The following is a 26046-nucleotide window of genomic DNA, read 5'->3' on the forward strand; positions in this document are numbered from 1 at the left end:
AGGACGACCTTGAACAGCCCTGGCAGTCTTTCCTGAAAACTTTCATAATTGTTAGACCACACGCAGCTTTTAAAATGTTGCCAGAATCCAAAATATAAGAAAAATGGCCTACTTAAAATGTTTATGGCTAAAAAAACCTCCACACACACACGCACACACAAAAGGTCCCCCATCTTGGCTATTTTACATCAGAAGTCTCACTTTATTATGAAATCAAATTTCCCTGTGGAGCAATACGTGTAATTTGGAATGTCATAGAGCAGCCATGACTTGCAGCTTTTTTCCAAGTTCTGTTCAAGTGAGCGCATTCTTTTGTGATCAGCTGACAAATGTTGCTACGCTCTTTCGACACGTTACTGTAAAATGGATTTTTTTCTTTCCAAGTTGTTAGGGAGCCTAGTTACATTTTATCATAATTTTTGGTCTTCTTTGCCTTCTGTCTACTTCATTCCAAATTGTTTTGCAATAAAATTCCAAATGATTTTCAGACCTGAGCCAAATGTTGAATCTCGTTTTTACTCCCTGTCTCCCGTTTTATAAATCAATCTGGACACATTTGTCTGCACAAGAGCTTAATTGATTTTGGTACGGGAGAAGGAATGTGCATGGTAGCACCAGTATATGCATTCTATGGCTGGATTTACATCTTATTGTTCAATGACACCATTTAGATTTTTTTCACACTTAAGTGGCAAAATTTGGATATGTGTCATTGCATAAATAGGGAGGAAAAATATAAAAAATTAAGTATTTTAACATTGGAATCAGGCCCTGTCTAAATGTGATTATCTGTGAATGCGTGTGCAGTGTAAATGCACACAGTGGATACTCACTATGCAGAGCAACAGATGTCCAGTGACTCAAAAAAAAAAACAGCCTCTAACCGGAGCTCACAACAGTCGAGACGTTCTTAATCGGTCAGTTCCATGACACACACCTGGCAAGGTACGGCCTTTTAAAGCGACACACGTTCAAAGTCACAGATACTACAGTGTAGAATGAGGCGATGTCAACTCCAAGTCAACAAAAACAAACATTTTGAATGATTACTATTAATTACTCGAATAATGCATGGACCTCTAAGTTAGAGGTGTGTCCATTATTAAAGGGGAAGTGATGTCAAACTGTTTTTCTTTTCAATATGTACTTTGTGACCCCACTACTCTAAACATGGTATTCGAAAAATAAGATTGCGTCCGTGCAATATGAATTAAGCAGGAAAATCAATCATTTTTTTTACCCATCTCAGGGAGCGGCCATTTTGCCACTTGCTGTCAACTGAAAATGACCTCACGCCTGCTCAGGTAAGTCCCAATCATGGCTCAGCTTCGGAATGTCACATGACCCAACTGCAGCAGCTGGGTGTCCCTTTTTTTTCCCGTTTCCCCCTTTTTTTTTTTTTTTTTAATGATTCTTTATTAAACTTTCAGAGGGCACTCTGTTTTATCAGTGCAAGATCCCTATCGACTATCTTCTTCGTTTTTTTTCACAATCTATTTAATGACAGCGCTGTTGATTTTGACGTTAGAGACAAGATACTTGCGGTTGCAGGGGTCATATGATTTTTAACATGGTTTCCAAATATTCTTCATTACTCTGTGGGCATCGTTTACTTTAATTCAACACTTGTTTTTGTCCTTCCACTAACCAGCCTAAAAGAAATATAAAATGATCTAACAAGTCAAAGCGTAAAATCTGCATTGCCGCAAGACGCGATGGGAGTTATTGTTTTCACATATATCCCCAATCGTCATCTGATCCGCAGACTGAACAAAGGTCCGATCATGTTCTGCTCTGCAGCACATCATGGCGTTAAAGTCTGCTAATAGGCGTGTGTCTATTTTGGCCGCTGTTGTGGAGCATCCAGTTGTCAAAAAAAAAAAAAAAGATCAGCGTGCCGTTTGTGATTGTGCTGATGTGTGCAAAGAGGGAGGACATGGCTGTGTGTACGAAGCCCAATAATAATGAAAAAAAAAGTGTGATTTGTTGCTTTCATATTTGGGGGACGTCAGCGCCAATTTGAGCTTGCGCGTTGCCTTGAGGGACAAACATGAAGGATGAACTCATGAAGTGTTGGCAATCAAGTAGGAGCTCTCTCTATGTTTTTACAGCGAGCTAATGCTATCAGTTCCATTCGAATGCCACTTATCAGCTAAAAATAAAAAAGCAAACATTGGAGTCGGCTTTATGCTTCCTTTCTCAATTTCTTCGTAAGCGCTAGAGGCTAATTGGTATTAAAGGATACATATGCAAAAGGGACTTTTTGTCATTTGGATACAAATAGTTATGTGTCAGGAATGCCTGCCCGCTCATCACGTATGAAAATGAACAACCAAGTAAATCTCCATCCATCTCAGAGTTATGTAACACTGGAAATAGTTAACGAAAACCACACCCACATGAGTTTGTCAACCAATAACTTGGCACCGAGTGCTGGCCGAAATTGCAGACAGAGAGAACCACTAAGCAGCAGCCAAAGCACGACGTGGTGATGTCAATAGTAAAAGGTAAGCAGAGCTGCAATATTAGTACAGATTAACCTTAATAGTGTGACCCGCATTAGCTTGTTTTCGAAATGTTCTGCTACACGTCGGATGAGAGGTATTTGGATTGCAAAGTAATACATTTAAAAATGCTTTCACTGCCTTTAGTCAAAGGGAAACTATTTCTTTAGAAACAAGCTGCTGGCCGCCAAAAACACACACCACCAAGCAAGGCGGGAATGCTACTGGGCGTCAGTTTTAATGAAAATGTATACATTTCTTAGCATATTTGCCACAAACGGTTTGGAATAATTTTTTTTTTTTTTTTAATTTAAAAACCACAATATGTCTCCTATTTCATTGTTGCCGTCAGTAAGTGTCAATTTCTATTCATGCTAATGATTTAGAAAAGAACTCACTATATTAGGGTGTCCATGCTTTTCATTGGACGGCACTTTTTTATTTTACTATCGTAAAACATCATTGCCAAAACCACAAAACAAAACCCAATCCAACGATAATGTCAACAATTACCCCAAAAAAGCATCGTCAAATGTAACCCGACTGTTAAGTGTGCGAATGCAGCATGAAACATTACCCAGACTTGCACGGATTTAATCCGTCTTCCAAGCGCTCCATCAACCTTCAGCAATCCCCCCCCCCCCCCCCCCCAGACGAGACAGTAGTTTCAGCGCGTATGATTAATAAGATACAAATGTGCAACGGATACTTGATAAATGACTGGGCTTTCATATTCATGATGCCCAATGAATATGCAGCACCGGCGGCTTGGGCCTATACTTGATTGATCAAATGTATTCCATTCATCACACATTTTGTGCTTAATTAGCATATTTGAGGCAACACCATTAAGAGTGCAGCACTATGGGCTATTTGGGAGATATGATGTATGTATGCAGATGAGCACGCATCCCTCTTTGTCTAGTAAAGCTCTCCATCGTCACGAGGAACAAATCATTTCTGCCAGGCTGAAGAGAAACGTAGAAATAGTAAGAAAGCAAAAAGTACATTTTTTTTTTTATATTGCTATGCGATTCTATGAAGACTGTTTTAATTGCTGTTTGTTGTTATTCTTCTGAGGTAATTAGAAGGTCATAGGCATTCAATGTTGGTTTTTGCTATTTGTCGAGATTTCTCCAGATCCTCAGAATCATTGATTATGTAATTGACTGCAGATGATGAAATCCTGACATTCCTTGCCAATTGACGTTGAAAAACGTCATTCTTAAATTCTGGTATTATTTGCTCAACAGTTGTTCATAAAGCAATGAGCCTCAACCTATCTTTGTTTGTGAACAAATGAGCCTTTTGGGCGATGCCCCCTTTTACACCCAATCATGATACTCACCTGTTCCTAATTAACCAGTTTACATGTGGAATGTTCCAAAGAGGTGTTTTATTTATTTACATTTTTTTTTTATTTACTTTTTTTAGCATTCCACTTTTTCAGCCTTTTCCTGTCTAATTTAAAATGAAGAAAAATTTGCAACCAAAAAATTGCACTAACACACACTTTGAACATTTAATACGTGGGCTTAGTAAAAGTTACCTGATATTTTTTGCTCAAAATACAACCAGGCTAAAAAAAAATGTAAATTAGCATGCTGAGCATCCACTTGTAAACCTATCAGGGAAATTATTTTAATTTTCGTAAGTATCCATTGCCGAGCAGAAGTGTTGCAGCTTTTCAAGTGACTGATGTCAAAGTAAAAGCATCATTTGTATTTTCACTTCTGCAGGCAGCACTTCATCACCGGGCTGCCTAATTAGACCCATTTAGTTTAAATATTTTCAGGTTAATATTAACAGATGTTACATTATTTTGCACTTATACATTTATGATAATTATGAATATTTAATGGAACTGTAAATCTTTATAATGGTTTTATGAGGCCAAAAATCTGCAACTGATTATTTCTCTTCCCATTATTTCCTGTGAGAGAATTTTTGTTTTGAAATGAAAACAAATTGGAGGTCGACCGGCATCACAGATTGGATGGAGTTCAACCTTCAATATTCTGCCGTACATTCGCCTGTTGTATTTTTATTTTTTTTTTCCGTCAAGGTGGTGAGGGTAAAATGAAATCATCTCCAAGAAAAGGAACGATGCGATTCTCTCGGCAGGATATTTCTCGAAAAGGGGATGTAATAACCTGCACAGGGAGGATAAATTGGAGGAAGGGGAGTCAGGATGTGGGTCATTATGGCGGCAAGTTCTAAAGGCCTTCATTAAACACATGAGCTAGTCATTACCCTGCTGCAGACTTGATGAACATTCTCCGCCCTCCTCACACCAACCCCCGCCTCCTCTTTCTCAGCTTCACAGGCCCGATGATGCAGGGTGTCCATGCTTGTGTGGCGCAGGGGGGAAGCAAAGTCTCACACACACACACGCACCAAATGTTTGTTGTCTAGCCAATCGGTTGCATTTGGATTGTTTTATTACCGCACACAAGCATCATCTAAGCATTGTTTCGTTGCTTTTCACATCTAAACTGCGTCAAAAAAACAAAAATGGTGGCTCATGAATCACTTTGGTGGAATACAGTTTACATTTTTTATTTATTACTTTCTTTTTCCATTTTTAGAAAATGCTTGCTGAATAAATCCTCCAGATTTTTTTTGGGGGAAAAAAGCAACAAAAAAAGCTCTGAAAAAAAAAATCCTCTGTACATAGGATGCTTCTTAAATTTTTTAATCTTCGACCTTTGCCATGCATCTAATGTAGTCAGCATAGTTGAGTAAATGCTCCTGCCTTACATTTAAATGTTTGAGTTTTCCCTCTCTATTGGGGCAAATTGTAGTTGGAGTGTATATTTTTACCCGTTTTGTGAATACACCGCTGGTGGCAGTCTTCTTTGATTAGCCGACAGTGACAAATGCTGAATCATCAGAATGTACTCGTGGCCCATTTCTGCTCTGAATTATGATCACTTGCGACCCGTAAAAGAAAATGTAAAAACTAATAATAGAATGCAGATACAAAATCCTTTTTGAAGCAGAACACAATCCAACGGTAGACTGCCAAGATGTTCTAATGCAAAAAAATGAATATAACTGTTGTTCATGTTACTGAAGCTGATTAAATAAACACTCCAAGTCACTGTATGATGAAACGCAGTACTCTGCATTGCAACATTTTTTTTTTGGCTGTGACATTTGTTGTTGTTCTTTTTAAAAAGTTGATATTTTATTCAGGTACTTTCCAGGTTTGAAAAATGCTTGAAAATTAACTGATTTAAACTCAGAAATGTTCAATAGAGGAAACCCATCAATTCCAACGTTTTTCTGGATTTTGACTGATTTTGTGAAGCCAGCAGAATATTGTGTTCTAATGCTATAAAAACACAGAGCTATGTAAAAAAAAAAAAAAAAAAAAAAGGCTAAGACGTATAAATACGTCTTTGGGAGGCGGGGACTACATTTTTGAAAATGTATATGTATGTCTTATGGATTGAATGAGTTTAATGGTATAATTTAGACATTTTTAATTAATTTTAATTTTGTGGGGGCACTGTATATATAGCCATCTAAAAATATATATATTTTTTTTAATTACAGTTGTATGTATGCCAGAACCCATCTGAACCCTGTCAACACATTGAGAAATGTCGAGATTTTTTTCGTTGTTTCCCTCCAAAGAGCATCCTTGGAGCGCCGCTTGCTCTCCACATAATGGCCTCGCAGACGAATCAGAAAAAAGGCTTTAAATAATTGATCGCTTTAATCTGCTCACTGAGGTGTGGGCTCTTTGACAGTAATTATAAATGCGTGCAGAAATTATAGCGGAATACTTTAACTGCATTAGGAGTCATCCGATGAAGGAGTTGATTGCCGGCTCATTTCCAACAATGGGGGCCACGTCGGTGTCACACGCGTTCGAACGGCCGCCGCTTTCCCCCCATTTACCATCAAATGTCACTCGCCTGTTATAAAATAGAGATTTGATGGGTCGAGGTAATTGAGGACTTGATTGCTGCAAGAAAAAGAGATGAATTGCATAAAATGTTTATGAATTTAGGAGGCAATTATTTTTTAATAGCCTTGAAATAATAGAGCTGGAGGAAATATGTTTAATTGTTATGATACCATCTTGCAGAAAAGCAATAAAGGCCGACATGAGGAAATATCTTGGCGGCGCATGGAAACGCCATTATGCGGAGATGAGGAAGGATTGTACAGTGCAGCCTTGTTGTCCTTTATCTCCGATTGCTTCTTACTGTGGGATTAAAATGTGTTCCTGTTTCCACAATTGAATAAGATGCATCCTGCAGCTCCATCATTTCCTAATAATGTCCTCAGAGCAAATGTGGTACTTGAAGTCCATGCCAATATTCATCACTATTATCTGTTGTTTACACCCTCTCTGTTTGCCATCAGGGCCTTTTTTAAGACGTTTGTGGAGGAGTGAAGGCTGACCTGAGGAGGAGTCCATTTAATTCTGGGCCGCTTCCATTTAACAGCACCTAAAAAAATGTCCTTTGTAGTACACAAACCACCTTAAATGCTGTAGTAAGGGTTTCCAATGTAAAAAAAAAATAAAACAAACAAACAAATTAGCAAATTATAAATGGGCATTTTTGGCAAAATAATTAAAACACCTGTTTTACAGGAACGGCAGTTGCATCTTGATTATTGTTCAAGGAGCTCCTGAGCAAGGCATCTAGACCCAAAGACACTCAGGTCACGGTAGCATAAATATACATCAGAAATTGAATTAAATTGAATGGCCTCCTTATGGATTGCAATCCGTATCATAACTTAAATTAAAAAAATGAATCACAAAAAATGTTAATATTATCGAAAAGTTCATTTATTTTAGTAGCTCTCTGTGAAAAGTGACAGATTCATTCAATGCGACTGACACCTAATCTCTATAAAAAAAAAAAAGATTCTCTCTTGAGGATAAGTGGCTTAGATAAGGGATGGATAATTTATTCTTGCATAAAGTGATACAATTTCTTCAGGTGGTGAATTTGGAGTTTTTTTGTTTTGTTTGTTTTTTATTTATTTTTTTATTACTTAATATCTTGAAAAATGTAATCAGGAATTATTTTACTTAGTGTGTGTGTGTGAAGTGAATCTACAGTATTATTAGTATTAGTGTATTTATAAAGCTGTTAATTGATTTTCACTTAGCAAATTTGAAAAAAAAAATCTAATTTTAAGAATAATACGATGAACGGACTGTCTAAGCAATATTCTCCCAAATTGAAATATTTGGATAATATCAAGTCAAGATGTGCTACACTGGCTGAACAACAGAATGCTTTCACTATAAAGACGCTTCAAAAACATATTATTTTTAAGTTGTGAATATATATTCAACCAACTATCCATCCATGCATTTTCAACATTGTTTATCCTTATTAGTCGGAGGTTCGCTGGACCTTTTTTTTTTTTTTCCTTTTCTCATCAGCAAAATTCTTCATTATTTTTTCCACTTAAAATGCTCGTCAAAGTTATCAAATTCATCATACACGAGTTGAGTACTTACGGGATTAAATAAATAAATAAATAAATAAATACAAGTTTTCTACATTGTTGATTTATCCACATGAGCAGACAGAGAGGTGACAGTTAATGGAGTTATTTTTAAAGTAGGAAGAAAAAAACCCAAATATATCCAAAATAGAATATTTCTCCTCCTTGCTGTCATGTCTTAGCACTTTGTATTTATCTTTTGATAAAAAAAAAAAGAAGAAAATAATAAAAAAAAAAAAAAAAAAGATGTTAGGCTATTAAGGCGCAGCCACTGTCTCCTGTGATAACCGCTGAAGGTATCAAAGATACAAATTCCACCACGCAGATGTGCGCTTGTTAAGTCCGTAATTGGGACCAAGTTGCATGCATGACTTTATTTTGTACATTGTCAATTATCTTAAATGAACAAAAATCACCATACAAGCTGTTATCAAATGTTAACTCTTTATTTGAATATGTAAAAAAAAAAGGTGCAGGGATCACAGGTATCATTTGTCTTGCAGCTTGTCCTCAATGCATGCTTCTTTTTCATCTCAAACATCATTTACACGTGAAATAGTTTTGCTTTTGAAATGCTCGAGCCACTTTTGAGACTTGTACAGAATCCAAATTGATGATTAAAGATTAAAGTGCTTTCCCCCCCCCGCCCCACTTCTTTCTCTCTCTTCTATTATGAGACACGAAACAGCTTTACAAAGAAATAAACTGTACAGCTCTGCACAGGGCTACCTGCTGCGCATGTATTCAGTTGTTCTGTATCCCAAAAAGTTGCAAAGTACAATTGTTATCCTTTCATGAAGTTGATTTCCAAATACAATTGAAACTTGGCATATCATACAAATAATAAATAGTAGTCATAGCCGTGGCTACGCATGCAAACATCAGCATTTATGTTTCTTCAAGCAGTCAATCGACTTCATTACTGGTGACGCGTCGGAGCAGGGTGCAAACGTTTGTCGTAGTGTCTCCTAACGTTTTTCGAACCCGTGCGTCTTTTGCCGCCACTCCATCAAATGTTGTACAGGACTACACGACGCTAACTGGGAAAGAACTGTTGAAATGTCAGACCCGTGTGTTGACACAAGAACTGTGTCCGCAAAACTATTCTTTGTCCATCTCCACGTACTGTGAATGGTTGTCCGGGGATTTGCTGTGAGTTTTACTCAAATGGAGTTTGACGGCGTGATTGCTGGCGAATGTCCGACAACACAGCTTACATTTAAACTTAGAGTCAACGTCCTCCTCCGGGATCAGAGTCTCCGAGGCTCGGACGCCGAGAACCTTCGGGAGCTCCGCCTCGTCCACCTTGATCTGATGCTCCACGGGCATCTTGTTCATGTCTTTGATTTGGAAGCCCAGATGGGATTCCAGGTGGGAAATGAAGGTGGTTGGTGACCTGAACTGGGAGGCGCAGTCATTGCAGTAGAAAACCGGGTGACCCGTGTCCATGTTCTTCAGGAATTTGGTGCCTCCCGTCTTCCGCAACTGGTACTTCACATTCGCTAACCAATGGCTTATGGTGGTCATGGAGAGTCCCGTGAACTTGGAGATGTGCATCCGCTCCTGAGGGCCGAGGTCAGAGAGAAGATACTTCCCCTCCGAGGTGAGGAAGAGGCTGGAGGCGAACTGAGCTTGCAAGATGAGAAGATGGCGGGGATTCCAGTTGGACTGGCGGCCTTTGCGCTTGTGGGCCGAGTAGACCTCGGCGGACACGTCCTCAAAGCGCCTGACGTCTGATTCCAGTTTCATGGCTGGGAGCCTGGATGCGGCTGGGGGCTTTGGCGTGGTGGCTTTGGGAAGAACTTTAACCATGTCGGCGATATCGGACAGAGCGTACTTTTGTGGCATGGGGGTGGCGGGCTGCAGCAGCGCGGACCTTGGCTTGCTGTGTTTCGATTTCGTCAGGTCTATTGGTTGGTCATCGGTTGCAAAAAGAAATGTTTTTTTCGGCTTATTCCTTGGAGGATTACTGATCATCAGCGGGGGCTTGTCACTGCAATTGTTAGTGTTAGAAAAAATCGACTTGATATGAGACGATAGTTCATCTGCTCGCGAGTTGTTGGGCTTATTTGCTTTGCCCAAATGATTGTTCAGAACTGACTGCAGAGCACTAAGAGGGTTTACAGCAAGGATATCGAGAGTGTCTTTGAGAGGCTCTGTGGCGCTGGCAGAGGGGCTCGGCGTCTTGCCCCTGTCAAAAAAATCGGGGCTCAGCTTCCCTTTGATCGGCTCACTCCCGTCATTCCCGCAGTCGGCGTCTGGCTTTGAAGAGAAAGAGGAATCGTCCTGACAATCGCTGTCGTCTGTTTCCATCAGATCAAGCTTCCCACTTTGACTTTCTTTCCCGTCACTAATCACAACCGTTTCTTGTTTGATGTCCAAGTTTTTATGCCTCCCTTGGGGACTCTCAACGCCCGTGGCACCATGGTACTTGGCCTTTGGAGCGAGCGCCCTCAGCCTTTGGTTGAATGTCTGCTTCAGCTGAGCAGGGGGCGACGCAGCCGTGACAGGAGTGCTTTTGATGATGCCAGAGAGCTGATAGGCGGCGTGAATGCTCGGGTAAGCGCTCCAGCTTGGCGTCCCTGTTTGAGCTTTGTTGATGGCCGAGGCCACTGTATTGGCCAAAGATTTAAGAATGTCCCCCCCTCCACCGGAGTCCTGCTCCAGATCTTCCTCCCGAAGATAAGGGTACTTAAATTCCCCATTTCCTGCCTTTTGATCTTCACTCTCTTCCTTGTCATCTTTGATTTCACTTTCTTCTATTTTGTCTGACGCACTCTCACCTAGGCCATCCCTCTCAGTGCTTGCAGGGGAAACGTTCTTGGGAGACAACTTTTCTCCAACTGCTTCACCGGCCATGGGCTCGGCTAACCCCTGGATTTTCTCCACGGCCAGGGGGTCGAGCGCGAGCTGCTTCCCCTTCTTGGAAGCGGAGTTGGTGACCTTGATGAAATGCCCGGTCACCATCATGTGTGTGGTGAGTTGCTGTAAGGTGTCATGGGAGCTTCCGCACTCCATGCATTTCAAAATCTGAGACTTGCACGTCTCAAACTGCCATGTGTAACTCGCACCATTCTGATAGCCATAGCGATTATTGTTTGCATTCGGGCCAGCACGCTGGCTGTCGGTGAACCCGGACGCACCAGTTGTGGAGTCAGGGGAGCACGGCCTGGCGCTTTCAAAGGCGCGCTTCTTTGCTGGTGGCAGTAGTTTGGGTGCGATGACCGGTATTGGCTCCTTTAAAGGCACTTTTTGGTAATGCTTGGTTTTGATCATATGGACGCTGAGATCCTGGAGCGAGTCAAAAGAATGGCCACAGAACATGCACTTCAGAACTTTCTGCGCATCCTCCTTCCCTTCCAGATCCTGCAAACTGCGTTTCTTCGATTTCGAAGACGAGGCGGAGGAATTGCTCTGTTTGCTGAGGTTGTTGTCCTGGTAGTGGCCACTCTTGTTCATGTGGACCGTCAGCTCCACGAGGGTGTCATAAGCAGCACTGCAGTCCTTACAGCGAAAGCGGCTTGCACCTGTGAATACTGATCCGCACGGTTTGCTGCTTTGCCGGTAGAGGTGGACCGAACTAAAGAGGTTAGGTTTGGACGTCGGTTTCGGGGAGACCGTCTGCTGCAGGGTCCTGGACAGAGCATCCTGGTGCCAGTCGAACTCACTCTTGGCGCTTCCGTTGGTGCTGTCACAGTTGGCTTTGCTGGTGTTTTTTCCCAATTTCAATTCCGTTCCTACTCCCGTCCAGTAGGAATCGGAAAGAAAGTTTGCATAGGCTGCCCTCATTTTTTGCAAACTGTTGCCCGTCTCCTCTTTGCGTTTACAGCTCTCATTATCCTGCTGGCCCTCGCACGGTGAAGAGTTCTTGAAGTCTGACAGTCTGTCACAAGTGTCGCTGAGGTGCGACTCCAGATCCGCCTCTTGGTTGGATAGCAGACTGGAGGGAGAGTTCTGGTTGCTGTAACTGTTGGTGCTCTTGTTGTCCTGCTCTCGGTCCTCGGACACTTTGGGGCTGGGCTTCTCGGAGAATTCCTCTTCCGTCAGGGTATCATTCTCCCCATCTTCCTCAACGATGGAGTCGTGAGGAGCGGCGTCTTCATCATCAGGCATGTATACTGAAACAACAAATAAAAGACATTGTGAAATTAATGACATTCAATTTGTCACCAAAAATCCGAAAGCCTGGATGGATTTTTATTTTTCTGTTTAATGTGAGCACCAAGCTTCTTCCTTGCAGTCCTGCCCACAATTTTTCCATTTTGTTTGTTGTCTTATTTTTTCTTTTTGTTCAAAGTTCTAATTAAAATGATAATAGACCCTTTGTCTTTTAATTATTCTGAAAATAAAGTCTTACTGTGAGTAACATCACACATCAAAGTACAACTAAACTGATGAGGTCTGAGTGCATAATGCGCAAGAGGAAACTGTCGCATAGAAGCGCAGTGTGCATAATGGATATTGTAAATGCACTCCAAGACTCATGACTTGTGTGCAATTACTGTCATAAAAGTAGTGAAGACCATTCCAAATGCTCATCCCTAACTCAGAACATAAAGTACACATTTGAGCCATTCAAGGCAACAGCATGGCGCTGGACACAACAACGTCTTTCCCAACAGACTGCTGCAGTCTGTGATTCACGACAGGCCATCGACTTAGTGCTGCGTCCAAGGCTTTTCTGGCCTCAACTTGATGTGTTTACAACAGTCATTGGCGACTGAGTGACAAAAGCAAATTGATTCTTCTGAGGCCTGTTAACTGTTATTGCAAATGACCTATTCCACAGTGATTAAGGAGGCCGTGAAGTGCAGTGAAAATGCGAGCCCGGTGCTTCTCAGCACCATCCGACACCCCCCGAAGCCAACAGAAAAATCTGACGTCCTAATGTCGCGACATGCGCGAGCGACAAATTACAAGGCGATGTGGGGAAACATGACTTCAGCAGATGGTTTGCGAGCGATTCGACATCAGGAAACTGATTTTGCTGACGGCAAAACAGAATTATGTTGCAAATGTGAGCCATGATGAAGAGCAATGAAACTGTACATAAATAACAACTTTCGAGAGATTACGGGCAATCTGTCAGGTCTTTATATCCCCCCCGACAGCCTCATAAACAGTAATTACATCTTTCATTATTCACCTGTTCCTTCTCCCAACTCATACTGCACAAACATTATTGCATTCATTAACAGATAATTAAACAACGCTATTACTAATTGGCGCGCTTCCCGCCACGCAATTATCAGAAGTCTGACTCAGCACGGAGCATTTTCACGTGGCTGCGGGAAAATGTCCTTTAAATGGCCGTCAACGAGATCACCGCCGACGTTCTCTTCAGAAGGCACTTTGCCATAAATGAAGTTTGTCAGCACAAATCTGAGATGTTTTCCACCTTGCAGCCATGCAGGGAAAATGTGCATTTTGGGAGAAAGACTTGGCAGATGTGCTCCCGCTTAAAAAATGAATGGGACATAACAGCCGTGTCCGGGTGCACTTATGCCTTTCACGTGGTTAATATTTCCTCCTCTCCACAGAAGCAACATTCGCCGGTCCCACGCCGGCCGGCTCGAGGAATGCCTTTTGCCTCTTTGCTTTCTGAAAATAAAACTTTTGCCTTCTTCAATCAATATTTCACAAGCGCCTCCAGAGAAAGCCTGGAGGTGAGTTGCTTGCCAGCTAATGGACACAAGATGGAGACTTTTAAAACAAATATAGAGAATGTGGCATCAAGAACACACAAGAACCCCCAACGTGCCGTGACCTTGATCCGCCGCAAGAGCGACGTTTTGATTGGCCGACCGACATCCGTGATGGGAGCGTGGAGGTATATTTTATTTAGAGTTTTATATATAGAAGGAGAACACCAGCGGCTCTGACAAGCTCGACTGGCAAGTACAAACGTCAAAGTGGAGCTATTAGTGTTTTTTTTTTTTACGCTGGAGGGAAACAGAACGTCAATGCTTGTTGAAAATTCCAAAATTGACTTTCACTTTCACCCACACTTTTTAGGAAAATAATTGCGCAATCCGCAAGGGAGTCTCGCCGCTTACTGTAATATCAATTTTAATATGAAGGTCCGTCTTATCGTGCTGGGAGGAATCGTGGGAGATTAACAGCTGCCCTTCCCGCTCTTCTATGCGGTTCTATCAGATGCCCCGAGAAGCAAACTTCCAGAGGCACCAATTAACCTTCTGGCAGGCATTGCCGGAAAGTCCCACTCCTGCCTTTCACTTGACGTTTGTAACTCCAATTTTTTCCTCACAGCCTTTAATACAAATTGAGATTCAAGGACAAGAGACCATTGGCGTTTTCAAATGAATTCAAATGGTGGTTAATTACAGTAACAACAACGACATGAACCCCACAATTATATTTACTCAGTGGCAGCGCCTTATTTCAGAGGTATGGTTTTTTTATTTCTTTTTTGGGGAGTGGAGGCCTTTGGTTTTACCCACAATTTATTATTATTGTTATATTTATATTTTTAAATGTTATATTTATTCCCATTACAATGTATGTATTGTATGCAAATTAATATATTGAACCCACCACATATACTTTTTACCAGTATATTGCGATAATTCACCAATACGATTCGCAAAATTTTTGACTATTACATATGTTCGTAAGAACTGCTTAGTAACAACACTTTTTTTTCTACTGGTATGAGGACTGCTTTTGTTCAAATGGACAGACAATGCACTCAGGAATAATTGGGGCACAGCTTCTATCGTAGCAGGGGCCGAAATTTGAGGGATGACAGTCAATTGTCCAAATTCAGTTTCCTGGCCATGTCACATGTCTCCATAAGTTTTGTTAGGCAGAATCTCCAGGGGACAATCATTAGTGCCCCATTGCGCAATTTGAGGCTCACACAGCAGAGAAAGGACAAGGAGAGCTCAAACACGCACACTGGAAAAAAATGGCAGACAAATAGAGCCGAAACTACAACTTGAAGAAAACTAGTCGGAAAGTTGGCTTGGCAGCATCTTCTTTCCTGTAGCCTCACGAAGGTTTTTTTTTGTCTCATTTGGTGATTAAATATGTTTTTTGCTATTTTTTTTACATTTAACCACTTGCAATAAAAACACATTTAACTATCTAAGTCTGGGGTGGGCAAATATTTTGATTGGCGGGCCACAATGGGTTCTAATCTCGTTGCACACTTGAGTACAATGACAATAAAGGGATTTCTAAATTTCTAAAATTTGACAGAGGGGCCGGACCAGGAGCAGATGGATGGAGTGTTTTGGTAACCTCACCTCATCCGATAAAAAAAAATTAGCATTACAACAATATATATGTCTTTGAAAATAAAACATTAACAAGGTTTATTCATTTAATATTTTTCAAGTTCGGCGGGCCGGATTAAAACGTTTAACGGGCCGCATGTGGCCCCCGAGCCAGAGTTTGCCTAGCTTGATCTAACTGATTTGTATTGAGCCAAGGCACACTATTTTAGAAAAATACTATGGCACACCACCAAAAAAAAAAATATCCCATAAACTGGATCTGTAGGTTAATATTAACTCCTGCCGTCTAGTGGAAGAGCAATTTATTTATTAGCAATTTATTTGGACAACGACATACAGTAGATCAGGGGGGCCTATTTCCAGTCCTCGAGAGCCCCTATCCAGCCTGTTTTAGCTTTGCATACGCTTCCATCATATGATCGTGATGTTGGTACGACATTGCTCTACTAATTGGCCCAGCAAGAGACTAAAAGCCACCACGGAAGAAGAGATCAGCCGATCCTTACTTATCGCCGTCTCCAAAAATCCTGCCATGGGCTACAAGAAGGCAACCTGACTACCGAGCTTGCAAAACAGGAGGCTGGCATGGCTTACAGGAGATTTAGCATGTCATAAACCACTCTTAAAGCCTCCAATCTGCGTCAAGGCAAATTTATATCTTCAAACGGAGATATGCAAAGGTCAAAAAAGCCGAGGTGTCCGTCGTAAATCAAGCGGCTGAAGTGTTTAGAACCTTTATCCGTGAAAGCAGGCTCTTGGCATAGTGAGGCCTAGATTTACGGAGGCAGCTGCCTGTTTGTCAGCCAACACGCTCTTTTTCCTCACGTCTACAGAAAGCAACTAAGTGCTTCGGCCATACTAGATTACTTTTATGGCTACATCCACTCACTGGCAGCAAGTTGTCCCAAACGATTGGTGCTGAGAGCGTACATGACCAAATATTTAGTGCGACGTTAGCAACTTCAGAGTGCACGGAGCTCGCTTGCCTGCTGGATAGGAGACGACTCTCAGGATGTGTCAATCATTTGAGGAATTTCCTGTTCCAACATCCATGTAAGAATGTTTAACCCACCAAAAGGTCAAGACTTTATTCAAAGTCAAAATGCTTGTTATATCCATCAAGTTTAAGGCAGGATGTTGTGTTTTTCTGCCATGTGTTCTACGTTTTGCCTGTTACCAGAGGAATACATCTTCATCATTAGATCATGACTTGAGATAAACAGTGTCAAATAGCCTTTATGTATTTGTGCGATCTCTGCATCCAACTGATCTGTAACGTTAGCACAGGCGCTACCACTAACACAGGTGCCAAACTGTGGTCCTCGAGGGCGACTGACCTGCACATTTCCCTCCTCCAACACACCTGATTCAAATACTCAGCAAGCGCTGCAGGAGCCTGATAATGAGCCTGATCATTTTAATCAGGTGAGGTGAAGGAGGGAAACATCCAAAACATGCAAGATAGTGGCCCTCGAGGACCGGAATTTGGCACCTGTGCGCTAACACAAAATTATTATTTATTTTTTTTTGCTTATTATTAGTCAATGAATGACACGACAGTATGATGTATCGATCGGTGGTGGGCAAACATTTGTGCCGCGTTTGATTTTTAAAACAGACAGATGGTCGACATCATTTGCAGAATTCTTTTTTTTTAAAAGGGAGTGTAAAATATGCAAAATACATGATTTTTTTCAATAATGAAATGTAATTGTGATATTTATAATGAGTTTCATTCTACTTAATAAAGGTAAAAAGTGCAGGCAGCTTTATTTATATTGCACATTTCAAACACAAGGCAACTCAATGTGCGTCACATGAAGTAACTAAATGAAAGTAGGTTTCTAAAATTACTAAATGCCCGAATTAACTAATGAGCTAGCAAAACACGCTTTAGAATGAATCCAAAATTAATTTAATAATTTTATTATTTCAAACAAAGAAATGGTAAATGCAGTGCACTTATCTTGCAGGTTATAAATTAACCAATCCTTTAAATAAATGCATAAAAATTAAGATAAATAAAAAATGGCTAAATACATTTGAATGATCCAACTTTAGCAAAAAAATAATAATATTCATTAGAAGATTCTGGATCGTATTTTTTTTTTAAGGAATCGAACGTGCTATACATTGCCCACCCTCGGCTTAGACCTTACAGTAAAACTATCTCCGTGGACAATCCACACGATTCTCAACCTGTTTGTTTCATGGTTATTCCATATTGTTGCTTTAATTTAATGAGAGAAAATGCATCCATAAGAAAAGTGTCAAATATTTTCTAAGGTATCCATGACAAATACGCATGCATGACTGTGCTCGAACGTTATAATACGCAGGTACTTCCCCCAACATACAAACAACTCCCCCCGACACACACACGCACACACACACACACACACACACACACATCCCCCCACCCACAAATGCTCTCAGGCTGTCTCAGTCTTCACTTTTGCTGCCCGCCGATCGATATCTCTTTTTACTTCTCATTGATTGCTTAGCGGCGGGAGCGACCTAAGCAGGACTGTTATGACATTTCCAGATTTCCCGCTGTCCTTGCAACAATCAATTACATGTGCATGGCAATCAAAACCTCTTTGCAAAATGAACCTGCCCCGTGACATTTTCATCTTGGAGATTTATGCCACGTAAAGCGCCAGAAAAATGGCATCAGTGAACATTCTGCGGGTTGCCGCGGTAACTATCACCCTCTCCCTCACATGAAAGTACCAATTAATGGTGTGTGTCAATTTCAAAACACTTACAATAAGAGTGGAGGTGTCAGTCAAAAGAAAAAAAAAAAGTTGGATTCCAAACAAAGTTGAGGTGCTCTTTTTGTGTCGAGAACAAGCGAAATAAAAGTCGTGTCCTCAGTGAGCTATGATTAGAAGGCGGCGCGCACCCGCCACAAGGTGTAATATTTGACATCTTGATATCTGACAACGTGTGTGAGTCACGATCAAACGCCGACGCTGTCAGACATCCCAGTGACAGACTTGATGACATGCTTGACGTCTGAAGTTAATTCCGAACACAGTCACAAAAATAAAGGAGGAAAAAAAAAATGGCAAAGTGTTAATTCCGAGCCCCGCAGCCATCTGTAAATATCTGCGAATGCTTTTCCTCGTCACCGCTTCCTGTCAGGAAACAGCCTTGGTGCATGCGAGGATGCCGGCAGAACAATCAAGCTTGGGCTGCCTCCGTTTGACAAAATATGTCTGGAGGTTAATTGACATCATGGGATGAAATAGTATTTGATTTGCCTTTAAACAGGAGCGTGTCATTACCTCCCTTCTGACCCATTATTTCCTTGCAAGTCTTGAGTCAAGCAGCTCTGATGATGCCCTCGAGGGACTTCAACTACTCTGACACGCTACAACTGATCATTTCAGGGATTTAGCTAGTAGAGTGTGCCATGCTGCTGTGGAATCAGCAGACTGAGGATGGGAATTCGGACTCCTTTCCTTGCCGAATAAAATGAAAAAAAAAATAAATAAAATAAAGTTTGTTTTAAAATGTTCAAGCAAAAGCAAGGTGGCCAGACTTCACCGCACAATATACGATGAAAAAAACAGCGATTGTGATTGTCATGGAAAAAGTCTATGGCAGTAAAAGGAAAGGAAATATATTTTGACAAGATGATGGCAATCAATTGCTCACTGCAGCTGTGCATTTTGCTGTCAGAGACTCTCCATGCTTTGCTTTTTAGCCACAAATACGTATTCAATTATAAATATAGTTATGTGTTATTATAAATATTGCACAATCCATATGTTTTGTCATATTTTGTATTGTAATTTGTTACTGCCGCCTAAATACATGAAACTCGAAAGGACAGAAGCAGGATCGAGGGTTGAAGGCGGTCTTCAAGTGCCCACTTGGCAGCAGCCAATTTTACATCATCCGCAAGTGGAGCTCTTCTTCCAGTTCCTTATAAACGAACGCTGCCACGCAAAGCTCTTGCACAGACTCCAGCAAGGCTTCTGTCATGTAAACCGTGCGCCCCGCCGGTGCTGAATTTAAAGGGAATCAAATCAGATGTGCACAGTCCCACTACGGCGCAGACACACATTTACAACTGCGCCCATTTATAAAACTAAGAAAACTCCACCAATGCCCACAGTTAGACTGAACTTTGCTCTCGAGCTGTGCTGGGCAAGAAAAGTGGGCCGCAAGTGTTGAGAAGCAGCCGTCCTGAGGGGGAGCCTACCACTGGGAAGGCCGGTCTGATGCTCAGCCCTCTCATATGCGCCTCTGGGGAAGCTCTGCCAACTCTCGAGAGATAGCCGTTCGGAAAAAGTGGGTCTCTATAATCGTGCTGTTGGTATTTCGCAAAACCACATCAAGTATGTTCTTATTTACATAACAATGCTTTTGTTTATGTCTGAATTTGTTTGGGAAATAAAAGAAGCATTGTAAATATTACCAAATATTTGGAGTCAAATATGATACACTATTGTGGGAAAATTATCCAGTGAAAAATATTCTACACCTGGTGGATTAAAAGAGAGAGCAGATATCCTATGGCAAAACCTAATTTCTCAGAACATATTTCCATATGTGGACAAAAGACGGTATGTCAAAAAGTTATGTGAGAATCTTTTACTTTTTTTACACCATAAATAGTAACTTTTTTTTTATCTTGCACTTTACAAACACTTCATATCAAAAAACTAAAACTAATGCTAAAAACAAATAAAATCTAAATGAAGCACTTTCCACAAAATAAAATTTTTATAAAAAAAAAAATAAATAAAAAAAAAGTCAAAATCAAATAAAAATGAAACGTAATGAAAAATCGAAAGTATTACAACTTGGGTCTAATGACATACTTTGGTGAATACGAATACTCGGAAAACGCCAACCGAATTCTCACTGAACAAAAATGGATAGATTGATTTATCATGCATATCGCAGGACAAGACCATTAAAAAAGTGTCTTTAAAACGAAGGGTGCTGAATTGGTCTTGGCTCCAAAAAGCACAAGTGGGGAAGAAGCCCATCTTGACTTCTGTATGCATGATGGAGACACTACTTTAAGCACATTACGTCCTCCACTAAACACAAGTTATTCATGCAGATAAATGCCTCGTTCTCGTACACCCTCAACCTGAATATTTGATGCCCTAATATAATCACATGAAAACTTGCAGCTCAAAAGAGGACAACAGATTGTGTGCGCAGCAAATGACGCTCAAGTGGACCCGGCGCCAGATTAATACGACGGGATGGCGGATGCGACACCATCTCCTGCCATCTGGCTCTTCATTTGACCAAAAAGGATCACAATAATTAAGGCAATTAATCAAAGAAATGTTTTCACGAGCCACATTCGGTAAGAAAAAAAAATTGAAAAAACACTCAGCACACGTTCAACTCTAATGAGCATATTCACCAAACCTCCACCTCGCTTGTGATGTCATCGAGTGAGGTGGCCGCCCCTTTTGATGATAGAATATTCCGCCTCAGTCGGCCCAAAGCCTAATTGGAAGCGAGCTGTCCGAGAGCGACACAATCTGCTCCCCGGAACCCAGAGTCATCACTTTGAACGGGCCACGGATGACGCGTCACATGAGGCCGCTGCTGCACCTACAGATCTGGACCCAGATCATACACCAGCATGCATGCACGCACGCGCAAAGGCATGCACCTCCTGGTTCATCTTGTCATCTTTTACACGATGAAAAAGAATATTGTACGTTCATATAATTAGGGCATATATATATATAAATATAATAATATTTTATATATACATATATATTAGTATACAATAAACTTAATTCTGTATAAAATCATTATCACATGCACTGTATTGTTTTCGACACTTTATTGATTACATTCTGTGCTCTCAATTAATATAATCGTTTTGGGCTATGATCTTTGGGTTGTCCATTTGTACTACTATTAATTGGGGTCACACTGTAAACTGTAAACCAATTAATTAAGTTATTAAATTTAATGACTTTAATGAAATAACAGCTTCAAAATCACGATGAGCCGACATTGGCTTATAATAACGGTGACAGGAGGCTGTAATAACAGTGACCAGTCTATACACCTCTCAAGTTGTGTTCGTTGGCTTGGATTGTAAGAAAGCTATTCAGAGTTGTGTACAGTACTGGTATGCACACACACAAAAAAAAAGAAAATCAGCCATTGTTTACCTCATGACATGATGGAACACAGAACACGAAACGCAGGCTTGTGCTGTAAGCGTCTTGCGTGCACGTTCTCTGTCCATATCGTAGATGCATCCTTCCGGGCATCCTTCAATTGTTTATGATATACTAGCCTATATGTACAGCATAACAAATGTGCCTTGGGGGTTGCTCAACAAAACAACCAAGGTTCGATAATAAAGCCAGTTATGACTTTTGAATGATTTGTATCTAGGAGAAAAATGTCCAACTTCATCCAAAATGAAAAAAAAAAAATCAGAATGCCGTTCTTGTAAAAAACAAAACATTCCCCTTTAAAAATCGATATGCAGCAAGCATTAACTGGGCGTGATTTGAGGAGAGGTCAATAAATTGTATTATTTTAGTCCTTCCAATCGAAGAATGCAAAATATTCACTCACACAGGAGGTGTGTATATATGACGGTTTACAATTTGGTACTGATCCAAATCAGAATTGCGAGGCCAATGGCGGAATGCGACCAACACGCCCCAATAGCGACCTTCTCAGCTAACAGGCAAAAGGTAAAAACAAAAGAAACAGCCTTGGCGAGCCTGTGAGAAATCTTTACAAGTGAGGATCTTCAAAGGCTCCACTTTCTATTTGCCAGATTACCGATGATTTTTCTCCCGCGCCGTCCGATCCACTCACAAAAAAAAACTCACAGTTCCAGTCTGTCGGCTTAACGGGGCCAGCCGTGCCCGTGACACGGCTCTCCCGCGGCAATGTGATGAGGTCCGATGCTTCCTTTCTGCAGAACAGCGGTTTACCCCTCATTCACCCTCATCAGAGTGGGGGAGCCATCATCTCGCCGTACGCCACTCAAAAAGCGTGGCGCATATTGGAGCTGACCGCTCCAGCAAACAGGGCGGCGCTAATAAAAGAGCATCCTGCTCGCCTTCAGATTTCCCTGGTGGAGTGTCAGTCAGGAATGTTTGCGTGGCGGCCGCCAGGGAAGTGGGCAGCCGTTTAAAGGACCTCGCAACACATGAGGCCTTTGTTCTCCTTAGGAGACACCGAGCGCCTCATTTCACTCACTGTGTGAATGCTGAGAGATGAGCTTTCACACTAATGCTATGGCACATCCCAAAAATTTGCCTTCTTTTTCCAGTCCTTCATCCGCTTGTCTTTATTGTGATGAATAGCAGCGGCATAACGAATGCAATTTCGACTGCCCAGATTTTGGGATGAATTGCAGCATTTGTACACAATTAGTCAATGCATTCTTCCAAGTGGAAATGTTTTTAAATGCGGATTAAGTTCAAGCATTGAACTCAATTTCAATGTCAGGATTTTTTTTTATATTGGTACTTTTCTCACAAATGCCCTTTAAATATTTTATTTGAAAATAATTCATTAAGTTAATTGTTGTCAGTATAGCCAAATGGGTTATGTTTTTGGTTGTGTGAAGCACATTGAGATGTTTTGGGTATGAAATGAGCTACGAAGGATTTAGAATTTGAGGTAAGCACGCCTGCCTCTCATGCAGATTTTTTTTACGGCTACCACAGCCTCCTCCGACTTTCTCAGAGCATGCATGTTATGTTCATTGCGGACGTTAAATTGTCCATCCAAATTGTCGTTTGTCTATGTGAGCCCTGTGATTGGTTGACTCCGTTGGGGCAGACTCCAGCACCCGATAGAAAATTGATGGATATTTTTCCCCATCTTCTTCTTCAGGCAAATTTCGATGGCACTTCATAATGTGGCCATTCCTCAACGGCGCACTTGTTGATCCCGACATTTCAGAAAAGAGATGCTATCACAGCAGCGTGTCGTTACTGCATGTGGCCAATCAGATTACTCTGATGTCATCATATTTGTTGCCTAGGAGCATTTTGCAAGGTGTCTGGACGTTCTGTGATGGCACGGGTCTTTTTCTGCATTAGGATTGGACAGAATTTCAAAGGTGCCATGGCGCTGCAGCACCAAGTAATGTAAAAGTAACTGCATTATTGATTGCTCGGAAATTTTTAAATATGCCCTTTGAAGCTCATAAGGTCGGATCCCAAATCGAATCAAAGGCATATTGCAACATTGTGCTCGATGAAGCATACAATTGAGCTTTTCCATCGTTTTCTTTCACATCACCAAACCTGGTCATAAACCACAACAAAGGATTTTCAATACCACAAATCCATAGAGCCATGGAGAAATAATGTCTAGCATCTATGTGGAGTAATAATCAGTCCTTAGACGCCCTTGTGACGTCGCTTGTTATTTCATGAACAGTATCTCGCTCCTTCCCGGCGGGACCTACGAAGACTCCCTCTGAGATCACTCTCTCCCAGCAACATCACCTTCATATGAACCCAAAACAACGACCTGTACCAAAAAAAAAAGCACCCTCCATCAAGGTCAAGCTCTGATGAATGTGATAGTGCAGCTGTGTGTATCCTATTAAAAACAATCTGCATGTCACTAACTCCTCCTGCCTGCTCTTTTTTTTTTTTTTACGAGGCTGCTGGATGCGCTCCAGCCGCAGCTTTCCTCGTACAAGCACTTTTAAGTTTTCAGCAAAGGGAGGCACTTTTTTAACATTCCCACTTCATTAATAGTAGATTGCCACTTTTTCCCTTCATTAAATACAATGAGGAGGCCGCGGATGGAAGGTGCGGTTGTGAGGGTGCCTCGGCCCGTTGGCGGGACCGAAACGTGGCAAGACAGGGAGTGTATTGAAAACAGCCCCCCCCCTCCAAAAAAAAAATGATCATTTTTAAGAGCAAAACTTCAATGAAGCTTTGTCCCTCTGACAACCCATTTTGACAACAAGGCTGCCCAAACAGACGACGTTGAAAGTTTCCCCCTCCCAAAACAGACCCTCCGCTGTTTGTGGGTATTGTACAGCGTTGATATCTGCGTGTTGATTAGAATGAAAAAAGAAGTGCGTTGAATCGGGGCTCCCCGGAGCAGCACATCAGCCATTGTGTCACAATGACAGTCACTCCATTGAGTCAATTATTTCTCTTTGACAAAAGCTGCTTAAAAGACTGCCGTCATTGTTGGAGTCATAGGAAGAAGAAGAAGAAAAAAAACCCGACATGACTGCTATAACATACAACCCACTAAGTATTGCTTTTACTACATGGAAATTATTCCTTTGTCTGGTTAAATCTGAAGCCTTTGCGTCGTTAACGCAGTCGGAACTGAGATACAATAAGAAATATACAAAACTATGATTAGTTAGGCAGGAATGGCAAAACGAGTCATTATAGTAGTAAAGCTAAATATTCGTATTCTGCACAATGACGACCACAGCCGACCCTTAATTCTTTTGTTTTTATCTACTGAGTGCTGACAACCTTGAATCACGAACATGTTACCATTAAAACCAAGTCTGATGGATTAACGCAGGTCAAAAATCTGTTGGCTAAATTAGCCATTAAAATGACAAATTATATTGACGTAAAATGTCGATGCTTTGACGGCATTGTGAGCTGGTTTAACCTTGATACACGTCATGACAAGATGAAAGAAAGTGTTAGATTAGTGCACATCGTCAAATGAATGTCCGTCATACAGGGTTGGATTTCAAAAGATACATTTATGTTTGTGATGCTGAATCTTGATCTCGGTAGAAAGGTGGTGCGTGAGCCAAAGAAGACGTCTTATCATTGTGGTTCCGATCTGAATAAAAGTTAGTTAAAAAAATATATAGTAGTTAAATGATGCAGTTAACACACTAAATTGGAAAGAGAAAGTAAATATGTCTTGTAAATTTGTCACCATACAGAGAAAAGTGCCAAATCTGAATAATTAAAAAAAAATCATCAAGTATGTAAAAAAAAAACAAAAAACAAAAACAAATTCTCCACTCTCCAAGACTTGACTGTCTGAATGCGTGACAAATGGCTGCTACTTTATGGAGCGTCTTTCTTATTCCAACACATCCCTTCAGGTTTGAGTCGCAAAACTATATCCCATCTGGTCATCACGAGACTTTGTACACCACGATGTGAGGTGCTAGCCACCTGCTAACAGGCTTGGGTAATAAGTACTAACCATTGTGCTGGACAAGCATTGATGCGAATGAAGCTACTCAAGTACAGAAAGGATGGATGACCCATGCCCAACGTCAAAATGCAACACTGAGCTCTGTTTTAGCTATGTCCCAAAAATTTGGAAAATTGAAATGCTGCGAAACAGTAACGCTAAATCTCCACTATTGTGTTTACAAACAATTTTCCTCGTCGCAACCAATCCGTTGTTTCGCTAAAAGAGGCAGGTCTCCAAATCATTTGTAAACGGTCATTTTCGATTCGGCCATTTGTGTGTAGCATTCACAGGCATTCAACGCTCAGTGTCATATCCTCTCCTGTTCTCTACACTGATCATCATGCCTGAAAAAAAAAGACACAAAGAGAGAAGTATGCTAGCTTTTACAAAGGCAGGATGAAAAGAGGGTGGTGAAGCAGTCCGGGAAAGAGAAATTTGAACACAATTGCCGGCCTGCATAAAGCTGTGCAAAATAAGGTTTTTGTTGTTGAAATTTCTGAGCTACACTTATACATCTTGGACGGTTTCAAGCAGAAAACTGAATGATGGGGAAAGGTTGCAAATGCTCCACAAAAAAGGCAAAAGAAGGGCAAATGGCTGCTAATCTTTGAAATACTGTCCCA

The 26046-nt window shown here is 41.1% G+C and overlaps 1 protein-coding gene across 2 annotated transcripts in view; it reads right to left on the reverse strand.

The window, feature by feature from the left end:
* Positions 1-8442: 8442 nt before the first annotated feature.
* The window catches only part of tshz2 (teashirt zinc finger homeobox 2), a 48896-nt gene continuing 31292 nt past the window's right edge, over positions 8443-26046 (reverse strand). For both annotated transcript variants that reach the window (XM_088292023.1, XM_088292024.1), the window contains exon 2: positions 8443-12106. In XM_088292023.1, coding sequence (XP_088148149.1) covers positions 9090-12106 — 3017 coding nt within the window. In that variant the 3' untranslated portion in view covers positions 8443-9089. The remainder of the gene's footprint in view (positions 12107-26046) is intronic.

Source organism: Idiotropiscis lumnitzeri, chromosome 3 (assembly GCF_059441095.1).
Source record: "Idiotropiscis lumnitzeri isolate Australia: NSW breed Sydney's pygmy pipehorse chromosome 3, RoL_Ilum_1.0, whole genome shotgun sequence".
Lineage (NCBI taxonomy): Eukaryota > Metazoa > Chordata > Actinopteri > Syngnathiformes > Syngnathidae > Idiotropiscis > Idiotropiscis lumnitzeri.